Source organism: Magallana gigas, chromosome 7 (genome assembly GCF_963853765.1).
Source record: "Magallana gigas chromosome 7, xbMagGiga1.1, whole genome shotgun sequence".
NCBI lineage: Eukaryota > Metazoa > Mollusca > Bivalvia > Ostreida > Ostreidae > Magallana > Magallana gigas.
In genome coordinates, this window is record NC_088859.1 from 17953797 (window position 1) to 17966027 (window position 12231).

The following is a 12231-nucleotide window of genomic DNA, read 5'->3' on the forward strand; positions in this document are numbered from 1 at the left end:
ACGATCCACTGAATTCAAATTATATCGAAAGTCGACGAGAAAGAGGAAGTAAAATGCATTATTTTTGAAGATCAACATTTCGTTGGTACTACAGAGGATATTAACATAAGACACTTAAAGGTATGTTCTAAATGCTGTAACTACTTGCACTTTTCTTTGAATATATTTTTGTGTGAGTGCATGTGTGTTAACACATTTATAGCGAGCGCAGCTCGCCGGCGCGCAGCGCCGGCGCGAAGCGAGCTCTACCGGCAAGGCGTGTGTGAATAGAAAATTCGGACTAGTTGCACATTCATTCAACGGATTTTTTTGGCGTCAGTAAATCGGACCAGTAATGCATCGTTTTAATCGTCCCAGTAGTTCCCTGTAATCATGGCAATTTTTATCACTTCACACTCTCACGAGAATCAGCAAGACAAATTTAGACAGTAAAAACAATAACGATGTAAGCGACATACAGTCAATGTTACCTCTAAAGTTCACCTCAGTACACTTTCAATCAAAAATAATCGTGTGACGTCACAAACGTTTACACATTGATCCGATATATTTTTTCGGAGTCAGTAAATTTTGACCCACAATTCATAGTACCAATGGTTTCCAACCTCACGTTCCAACATCACGTTCTCCCGAGAATCAAAGTAAAACCTTTGAAAAGCTTATAAGATGTGTAATTTTAGCAACATCATGCTTTTTAAGTAAATAAAACAATATACTTCGCATACTTTTATTTCTCAGGGGAGTTTTAAAGAGTAAGACGACACTTAACCAACGTCAGCTTTGACGTCACAATAAGCACTGATAAGGGGAAATTACTCTAATTGAAGTTATTGTAAATCTGCTGAAATGACCAAAATCCTCTTAAAATCTTGCAAAGGCTAAGATAAAGAACAGCTGACGAATAAGGACATTTCTTCAGATACAGGAAACGGTTGTAAATTGCACTAATTTGGATGAATGCTCACAAATATTTTATTCACTATAATTACGGTAATTTCCTGAAACGTAACGTTATACGTAGCAACGCCTTTTTTTAAAGGGGGTGGGTGGGTGGATGGCAGCCTCATCCAAAAAATCTTTGCAAGCAAAAAGAAAAATAAATCATGAAAATTCTAATCCTTCAGCTCTTTAGCAGTTCAATGGTTTCTTTATTTTCACTTCCATTTATTACATGCGGGGGGGGGGGGGGGGGGGGGGAGACAACTATGAATAATGAAAATTTACTGAAAAATATGTATGTTTTATTTTTTGGCATTGAAATTTCACGTTGTTAATTTTATTTTATTAATTTATTGTAATTCATTGTTTGATCACATGCTGTGCTCGCCCCAACGGTCGCACCGTAAAACATATTACTATTTGTTATTAAAATTCATAGTCAACCGTTTTTCACGAATGATGTGTTTTCGTCCAGTTTATTTTCGATAAAAGATTGGCGTGCTTGGAGTTCCCTTTCATAAATTTTCTTTGGAAGATACTCGGACAGTTCAGCATTACTTGTTATAAATTCTTAAAAATCAATACCTTAGGGAAGGTTCATTATTTTGTACCTTCACGACACAAACCATTTCTTTTTAATTGGATTTATTATATCGAGTCATTTTGCAATCTTTAAATTGAAACAGGGTTAGAACAGGGGCGTACAAGGCCTTTAAAACTCCCCGCATTCAGAACGTAAAGCGACTATGTGTAAAAGAATTTCTTTGCAAGAAATTTGAATAATAAGCAATAATATATAAGGTCAAAAAATATGTTATGAAAATAATGCATCAATGATTCATTACGGCGGAATTCTAGTGTAGAATTCTTTCGCTACGAGACAAGACTGACAATCAAAATAAGTTGAATGACCTCAACCGGACGTTAAACAGTAAACGATATTTACACTTTCCAGTGCCTTTGTCTGTGATAATACAAGAATCAATTTTGTAACATCAAGTTCAATATAGTTCATCAGTTTAATATCATCATCTCGTAACACTCAAGGAATGATTCCTTATTCTTTAAATAAATCAACATTTTCAGATTAAAAATTCATTCTAACAATCTAACACCAAATCACTTAGAAGCTTACATACTTTAGTAGACCACTAATTAAAATTGTGCATGTTTGAGATGTTTAGAAAGAGTTCGTGGAATGATGTCTTAAAAATACGAAGTCGAGAGCAATAAATTTTATTGTAATACTATCAGTTTTATCTGTCTATAAGTGTAAATTTTTATATAGTTGATTCATGTACAAATTAATTATTATAATACGTATATTTTGATCAGTGACATAGTAGCAAACTATTCGCTTGTTATAACGTCATGCGACATTAAAATTAGCAATTAAAGACACTACTATAGCATTGAATCATGATTTTTTGAAGTATACACTCTCATAACTGCCGCGGTGTGTGCATACAAATTGAGTAACGCGCGTTAGCGCGTTATGAAAATTTGTATGCACACACCGCGGCAGTTATGAGAGTGTATACTTCAAAAAATCATGATTTAATGCTTATATTTACATTTTTTAACTTCTTGCCTTGTCTGCAAATGTGAATTATACCTTAAAATTCCGATCTTATCCTAAGGGTAAGTTAATATTAATGGAAGAGCCACAGTAACAGCCACGAGCGTGCACTTTGATTTTCGCTTGTGACGTTGCAGTTTACAGCGTTCAACGTTTGTGACGTCATAATAAAACTCGTCAATTTGACCTTTGACTACTTGTTGCATTTAGAGGCATTTGAAGATCACAGAATTTAATGGAAAAACACAGTAGAATGTAAATATATTCATTTATGGGAAACAAATTTTAGATCTTTATTTAACGGAGTCACTCATAATAGTCTAAAATAGTGTACATGTATTAAATTGACATTAAAATTTGCAATTATATGTAATAAATGAAGTACTTTATATTTGTAACGTTTCACAAACCTTCGTCAGATTCAAATAATATCCCTAGATTATATCTTATCACTGTAAACAAGATATTGGAGAATGGATTTGAGGTAAAACCAAGTCGACGTAAGACCAATTGTTCTAAAAGTTACCATAAAAAGTGTATACATGTAAGTAAAGAATTTGATAGTGTGTAATGTCAATCTATAAGTCTGTTATTTTCCTTTTATTTCTTTAAGGATGTGCAAGTTTCTCATCTCTAACATGCATATAGTGACCATAGTATGGATGATCAATCTGCAGTATGTAGTGTCACAAACAGGTATACATGTATTTTGATTTTGCCATACATGTAGATTTGAGCTCATATACGCAAATTATTCATTTTTTTTTCTGAAACTAAATAAACAACACCCTTAACATAGGAAAAATCTAACCTACTTTTTCTCCAACATCGGTTCAAACCTTACCTGCAGAACTGTAGCTCTCTGGGAAAAAAAAATATTGACAGACCGGAGAGCTACAGGGCCACCCATTGAAAAAATTGTATATTTATTGCGCAGAAAAACGTGCGCTAGTTTTGGACTGATTTGCCTTATTTATACGCAAATTCTGTGAAAACAATTAGTACCATTAAATTCTTCATGCAATTTACTACTGATATCGTCTCTTCACTTGCCTCGGATAGTCTTTTAAACACCATCACCAGTCCTCCCGTAAATTCATGTGGTGCACTTTGTTTACATGTAAAAATGGCGACTCTCGATCTCGATGTAAATTCAACATACTTGATTTTCCGAGGTCGGTAGCGTGTTTCGGAGAAAGTCTGAGGCAAATAAAGAGGCATTTAATGGTCCTTTCAGTGTATTGAAAATTGAAAAAAATAACGGCAAAATTTGCAAAAAAAACCACTTTTTCTTCTCTCTTTTTTAAAACAAATGTACAAATTACAGTTGTATTTTGTTACTCACATGTAACTACACTTTATACAATATATTTAAACAGGAACTTCTCAAACCACTGTAGCTATTAACATCAGTGAAGATAAAAATGCACCAGTGTTCCTGAACTCTCCCTACTCTACCACAATTAATGAGAACTATGTGGTAGGAAGAATGGTTATTGCTGTGACAGCTGTAGATTCAAACCCACTGGTGAGTAGCTTTCATTTCTTTATCAATAAACAATAAATAATTAAATACTAGATGTTCTAATTCTCTGCATGAGTTGTTTTTTTTTTTAAATAACCAAATTGTTCATGGTTTGCTCATCATTCATTCTCTAATTTTAAAAGCATTTTGAATCTGTGAATTATTTCAGTAACAGTGTCATTTATTTATACAGAATTATTTTATTACCAGATCTGAACTTAAAAATATATTGTTCTGGTGTTGTGCCATATTATGCAAGTCAATTTTGTCTATTAAAGGATTTTGTACCACTGGCCAGCACACTTATAATCATTTTTTTTTATATTATAAGAAAAGACCATCTTTTTATGTTAGAATTTAAATAACAAGTATATGTATTTGCCTTTTAAAAAATAAGATAGAATCTTTTTACTTGTTAGTAATTATAAAGTAGTGGATTTTTTTTGCTCAGGAGATTATATTTTTAAAGATATAAGTCTATTACTGATGCATTAACATTATTTAGGTGATGAATAATTTCGGTGTGTATTTTAGCAATGTCACTTTAAAGAACTGTTATACTAATGAATGTCTCCTGTATTACATGATTAGGATGGAAGTGTAAGTACTTCAATGTTTAAGGACAAAAATACCTCAATCATGTACTCAACAATATGTACCGTTACACCTCTATAGATAATGATCCAGTAGTTCAAGGAACAAGCCACTGCCTGGAAATATCTATTGCAATCGCCTTTTTCTTTCCATTTACTTCATGTTGCTTTTTTGGTGAATTGTGCATAATTGTTAAGACTGAAAGAAGTTGACTGTTAAGGAGATGTACTGTTGCAGTAAATCGGCCATCATGGGATTTAAGAACAATATGGATTAATAAAAATGCATGAATTTTGCTTTTTAAGATCTACTGCAGATTTGGGTGATATTTGCATGAGAAAAAAAAGATGCATGAGTGCTTTGGAATAGAAAAAATTGGGATTTTTCAAAATATCCGTTCAACATTCACTTTAACATGAACGTTACATCCAGCAGAATTCCATAATTATTATGGTTACCATGATAAAGTGATTTTACTTAAATTGTACTTTTTTCTGACTTCGTAGATAACAAAATAAATAAATGTTTATATTTGTGTTCCTAAAACAGTTTTATGTTGCAGTAAAATTTTATATTCTGTTAAATGATTGTAATCACTAACACTTAATGGTTTGTCCAACCCTCCATCATTTTCAATTAGTACCCATATATATCGTATACTGATGTCCACAAAAGAGTTCTTTCAATGAAATCCAATTCCTTTTTCCATACTTTATATAATTCCTATAGATCTGTTTTCTACTGGATAATATAAATTTGTATACACTAAGTATAAAAATGATATCCTCTTTCTTAAATCCCTTCTAGAGCAGAGATTTCTGATTATCAATAAGAGAGTCTTTTTTCCAATTTTCGAATCAAATTTATTGACATAATGTTTGGCAATTAAGTTTCAAGATGTCAAATTTTGATTTCCAGTCTTCCATCCGATACATGATAGAACCCCCTGGGCCTAGATATTTTACTATCAACGAGGCAACTGGTAACATAACAGTGGCCAAGGAGCTCAACACATCACTGGAAACCACATTCCAGGTAAGTCTTCTCTATCTTACATAGCCAGTAGTGCTAAGTACTTCGTAAAATGATTGGCTATGTGTGTCATATTTTCTATCAGACTAATGTGTCAGTACATGCTGTGTAAGATTCCACTGGTACATGATGTCCCTTTATCTTTTTCATTGCCGGTTTATTCGAATTTATGTTTACACGCAAAAATTAACGACTAGATCAATTAAGACACCCCCCCCCCCCAAAAAAAAATCGAGTTGTTTCTCTTGGCCACCACTTCAAGTCAAACTTTACTGCTATATCTAAATGGGAGAAACTCTATATTCCCCCGTGCAAATCTTGAAATTAAACATTAAAATAAAATACTTTGATTTTCTTTTCTTAGTTTAAAGTTTCAACATATGACAGCGGAGAGCCACAGTACAAGTCGACGGCAGATGTCACCATCTTTGTCATTCGAAACTTGAATGCTCCTCGATTTATTGAAAACCCAATCAGTGTGACAGTGGATCAGAATGCGAAATACAATTTCATGGTGGCTAATACCACTGCAGAGGATGCTGATGGGGTACGATTCAGTCTCAGATTGATGATTTCTGCTAACCATAGTTTAAAAAAGATTATAACTGAAAATAATTTGAAAATGAAATTATTCAAAGAGAATTGTGGTGCATGTGTTGTGTGTGTTTTATAGGATATCCTTCGGTACACTATGACGGGTAATCCACTGTCTGAGGTACAACAATACTTTGGTATAGATCCAGACAATGGAGATATTTTCCTCAGAGAGTTATTGACTAACCCTCCAAGGCAATCTTACCAGGTAATAACACTTAGTTTGCCCATTTCATCTGTTATTTTGAACCTTTTTGGCTCTATACTATTTTGCTGTCAAATGCGAGAAATTTTTTTTCGTGATCAAAACCAAATCTTATGTCTTTATTCAATTTTTTTGTAGTTGTTTGTGTTTGCCAGAGATCAGCGTCTTGTGAATGAAAAGACTGGCACAACCACAGTAAATGTTTTCATTGACTTTGATGATGCACCACGCTACCTTGATAATCTGCCATATACCGCCAACATTCAGGAGTCTCGGAGTATCAATTCAGTTGTTACTCAGATGCGCGGTAACGACCCAGATTTGAAGGTAAAAAACTTGGGGATGTGAGTTTAACAAATATTAACTTGTAAATGATATTATCAAGAAGACCAATAGATATGGAATATGCCATTTGTTCAGAAGAGATTTAATTGACAGGTACATGTATATACATATGTGCTTTTGATCGCACAAAATCTTCAGTACTATGTAAAAGTAACGGTGCTGTCCTAAATGTAAATGCATGTGGTATGCATTAGCATATTAGAATTGAACATATATTTTATTGATTAAATCAGATGGATTAAACACAAGTTCTAAATAACTTATATAGTCTTCTCCATTGATTTATAACATGTTAATGTCAATGTGAATTACCCGCACTCCTTCATTAAGGAAATTATTAATGTGAACATCTTCAAATCAATACTTGGATTATAAAGGTTGTTTGTTTATTTCAGTTTACTTGTGTTTTTAGGGTAATTTGACATATGAATCCATTGGAATGTATCCAGCAGAAGATTATTATAGTGTTGATCCGTCATCAGGAACAGTTTCCTTAATCAGAGACCTGAAATCAGACCCATCAGCATTGCAGACCTACACTGTAAGAACTTATATACCTTAACACATCTTTTTATTAACAATGATAATATCTTTTTGATAAATGGCTAGGCTTTCTAAAGCCCTTGCATATTTGACAATTGCATTTGTTTAAAGAAGTTACGTACAGTGGCATTATTACATGTAACATCTATCTTAACTTTGTAAAATAGCAAACCCAATGCAAAAGTTTTTGGGGAACGTTGGTTAGACAACTTCTTTTAACAGATTTGTTTTTGGCTATGTTTTTACAGCTAAGGGTTGTGATATATGACTCGATGTATCCAAGATTAAAAGCAACAGGAGACGTAGTGATCAATGTGGCCAGGAATCCATTTGCCCCGCAGTTCTCTCCCAATGCAGATTATCGTGCCACAGTCCAAGAGAACGTCACTCTGGGATACCAAGTGCTGGACATCGATGCCACTGACTCTGATAATGTGAGTTGAACCCATTGTTTATTAATACAGCTAATGATTGGTTTTTGTACAGAAATTTTAATGAGAATCTAGACTTCACTGGTAGTAGATGAAGAATGAATTCATTTATTGTTTTGGTGGTACATGTAATTGTTTTTTATTTGTAGGATCCAGTAACATTTGAGATAGTCATTTCTGCTCCATCGGGTGGTGAAAATTTCTTCTATCTCGATCCTAACACTGGAGTTTTGATGACCAAAAGGTTGCTGACAAACACACCTGAAACTTTCTATCAGGTAAGAAAGAACATTAATTTAGTAATTTTATAGCCCACTATACAATAGAACTTTTGTCAAGTTGAAAAATCGATCATATTCAAAGCTTTACATGTTAACAGAGTTTAAAAAAAAATATTTTCAGCTGACAGTCCAGGCTTCTGATGGCAGAGGGAGAGCAGCCAATGCCACGGCCAGTATCACGATTACTCGTATCCCGTCAGACCAGAGGCCAATCTTTACATCTACTCCCAATGCAACCATCACATTTAAACAGCCAGTCAGCAGCTCTATCATAACTGTTGCAGCTCAAGATCGTAATCCTGTGGTAAATATTATGTATATTTTGTGCATTTGAATTGTTTTCTTTCTTATACTCCATTGAACAACATACTGTGGTGTCATCATTGTTTGTGGGAGACCAATGTTCGTGGCTCTCGTGGTAACCCTTGCCTCCAAATTCACATCCGTACGAACCTTAACCAATAATTTGTTGAATATATACTAAAATTATCCCGATAACACTACTAACGAAATTACATCTCCACTAACCAGAAAGATTTTGGCTTTTCACGAACATTGACCCCCGCGAATAAAATGAATCTACGGTAATTCTTGTAAGGTGTTTCATGGATTATATAGTTATTATGCAATCATAACAGTGACTACCTTCTAAATCTAAATATAACACAAAAAAAAGTAATTTACTGTTCATATATAAAACAATCAATAAATCATTTAATGAACCTTTAAAAGTACATCAATTACAATTATCATCGAAAAGCCTGTTCCACAAAAAGAACAACCAATTTTTGCATAGATGTTACCATTTTGTTTGCCACTACTTCTTAGACGTCTTAGGTTGTTAAGCAATTTGTAGCCTCTAAATTGCTAAAATAGTAACCCTTGCATTTATACTGGAGCTCCAAAAAGGGTTAAAAATTTAAAATAGAAATATATACGGATAATATTTCAAATCTTCTTCTCAAGAACAACATTGCTACAATTTGTGAAATTACTATGCAAGCATCCTCAAATAATGTAGATTCTAAATTGTCTAAAAATTTTCCACTCAAAAAGTACAATGCTACTCTTTGTATGAAAACATTCTAAGAAAGTTTATATTATAAATTGTTTAAATTGTGAACCTAGACTGCATGTAATAATTGGGCTCAAAGAGGGTTTCAATGTTTAACTTTGAAATAGAGAAATGTTTAAAAACTACAGTAAAAGGATATGATAAACTGTTGTACACGCGAGCGATGTGGCTCAGAGCTATCTTGATATTCTTCTAAGTTCGATCTCAAATTTTCTTAAAATATGTTTAAGTTTTCATTTTTTCTTCATATCGAAAAGCTTTTTATTAGGTGAATGAATTGATTTATTCTATTTATTTGTTCTTTTATGAACAACAAATCTTGAACGTACGCTATATATAATTATCGATTTCGCCAACAATTTACCCCCGACAATTTCAGAATTGAGGCGTAAATTTTTAATTTTTTGGGTTAGAGTCAGGGGTTATGGTTAGGGTTGGGGTTAGGGTTGGGTTGGTAAGGGTTTTTAAGTCTTTTCAAATACACAATTGGATTTATGGTAATTTGGTTGGTAATTTCAATGGACGTTTACTGAATAGAAAATGCAGTTCTTTACTAGTATATTATCAAAGTTTTTTCTTCATAAAATAGTAGAAAATATAATACATAATTTTAATCTTTCATATTGATAAACATATTTTCATTTTCTACGTTATAGTTCATCATCCCTCTTAGCTATTAATATAAATGAACTTAGGGGTCTAACTTTCATTTTAGAATAAATAGTATATGAATAATTTGTAACCGAATAATTGTTTTGAAATACTGAAAAGGTTTTAAAGCATGCAATAATATAAAGCAGAATAAATCTAAAATAAACAAAGAGTCAATGATGGAAAAAAATTGGTCAAGGCCCAGTTTTATTTTAACGTTTTAGATTCTGACCATGCGTTTATCTCCGGTTGTAAAAGGCTATATCGTTTGCTAACAAATTTTGAAAACTGTAAACCTTATTTTTTTTATGGATAAATTGTATTAAAACATATCGATCAAATTGCGGCTTAATTGCGTAAAAATAGTTCCTGTAAGATTTCCAAACGAGCCCTTAAATGTCATTTTCTCATGAAATTATTACGCCCAGTCACTTGCTGGCTGATCAAAAGTAATGAGGAAGTTATTGAAGATCCCCAAGCTTTGCAGTTTCAACTTCAAACCGATTGCCCTCTCCCTCTTACAAACCGAATTAAGTCAAGAGGGTCAGAAAGTTTTTAAAACGCTCTAATTCATGTCTTTTTATGAGTAATTGATGTCATCTCAATATTTCGAAATATAGCATGACTGGAATGGAAAAAAGGGAATCTACTATACAGTAGGCATTCTGTTTGGGAAATCTGGCTATTAAAGGTGGAACATCTCACAAAAAAGCTACCTTTCCATCTCAAAAAATCTAATATATAGCCATTTTTCGGATGAAAACTTCTAGATACTTCCTTTTATCAGGGGAAAAGGAAGATGGATAGGGGAAAGACTCGATCTATACAACACATATCATAGCTGAATCATGTAGATACCTGTGATCAGCCATATTAGTTTTTAGTGGTTTACAATTGATTTTTATAAGAAATATAGGATATTGATGTTTATAAATAATTTGATTTTAATAACACTTGTTGTAGTTGTACATGTAAGTATGGAAGAAAAAGCAATATTCTTATAATTCTAATAATTCACAAACAAGTACACATTTATTCTATAATTTTAGTCTTTAACCTAGAAATTTTTCATTTTCCCTGTTACTTGTATTCATTTAAGCAATAAAGTGCTTTCTTTGGTGAATCATGCGGGATATAAAGGTGGCAAAATTGCAGAAAAAAATATATAACCCGCTAACGCGGGTTATGTTAATTTTTTATGCAATGCTTGTTACCTTCATTACCCGCATAAATCATCAAAGAAAGCACTTAATTGTTTTTATTGTGACATTCTTCTAACAAATTACATGTTATAAATGGATTGTAAAAAGTAAGTTTAATTAACTAAATTACTTTTAATATTCATCAGTACTTTTTCTTAGGTCGCTGAAGGTCTGACCAATCGATAAACGGGGTGTGTAGATTTCAGTTCTCTTAGTTTCTATATAGAGCTATGAATTAATAAAAAGTTTCCGCAAGAAATATAGAGAGAATCATACTCGGTAGACGTTAATTTACAACTTTATAAGATACAATAAAACAAATAGGTATCGGTAATGGTTTGTTAGAGAACATGCAAAATATAGTTGTACAGGTAATTATTAGAAAACATGCAAAATAGTTGTACAGGTAATTATTTTTCATCAGGGTAACATAAGGTACGAACTTGTTGGAATTTTCCCAGCCCAGGATTTTTTTGCTGTCAACCCAACCACTGGATCTGTAACTGTCACACGAGACCTTGCTACTGATTCCTTTGAAACCATGCAATACACAGTAAGTAGAATGTCAGTTTTATCATCGGTAACGTATTGAGAAATTGCATGAGGAAAAAGTTGTTTTATTTTTCCAATAAAAAGAAATACCTGTTTTATGGCATACTTTAGCTCCGACTTGAAGCCTACGATACAAACAATCCCAACTTACGAGCTGTCGGTCTTTCCTTCATCACAGTAATTAGAAACCCTGCCGCACCTGTATTTAGTGCCGGTGATTACAGCCATGTAGCTGAGGAGACTCTACAAGTGGGAGCCAAGTTGTTTGATATCAACGCAACAGATGCTGATGGGGTGAGCATCTTTTATGTCTCTGTCATGTTTTGATAGATTTAAACAAATGCTTATAAAATTTTACAGAACCTAAGTTATGATGTCTTATTTTGTGATACATGTATGTATCTGTAGGACCCTATTCTGTATGATATTGTACAAGACCAAAATGGAATAGCAGGCAATGAGTTCTTCTTGCTGAATAGAGACAGTGGAAAATTCTATCTCATGAAGGATCTTAGACTGACTACTCAAAATGCCTTCTCAGTGAGTAGAATTATTTGTATCCGACTCCTTAATATGGTTCCAAGAATATAGAGCAGGCTCTGAACTGTTGTAATTCATTGTTGAAAACTTCGTCTTGTTTTTCATCAAATCAATCATAATTTGGTTTGAAATATGCAAGCTAG

At 33.0% G+C, this 12231-nt stretch overlaps 1 protein-coding gene across 1 annotated transcript in view; it reads left to right on the forward strand.

The window, feature by feature from the left end:
* The window catches only part of LOC105324626 (protocadherin Fat 4), a 25751-nt gene continuing 13520 nt past the window's right edge, over positions 1-12231 (forward strand). The window contains exons 1-14 of the mRNA XM_066065614.1: positions 1-120; positions 3132-3214; positions 3898-4046; positions 5556-5672; positions 6034-6216; positions 6343-6471; positions 6607-6795; positions 7226-7354; positions 7605-7790; positions 7937-8065; positions 8190-8372; positions 11421-11549; positions 11660-11842; positions 11957-12088. Of these exons, the coding sequence (XP_065921686.1) occupies positions 3133-3214; positions 3898-4046; positions 5556-5672; positions 6034-6216; positions 6343-6471; positions 6607-6795; positions 7226-7354; positions 7605-7790; positions 7937-8065; positions 8190-8372; positions 11421-11549; positions 11660-11842; positions 11957-12088 (1920 nt within the window). The 5' untranslated portion in view covers positions 1-120; position 3132. The remainder of the gene's footprint in view (positions 121-3131; positions 3215-3897; positions 4047-5555; positions 5673-6033; positions 6217-6342; positions 6472-6606; positions 6796-7225; positions 7355-7604; positions 7791-7936; positions 8066-8189; positions 8373-11420; positions 11550-11659; positions 11843-11956; positions 12089-12231) is intronic.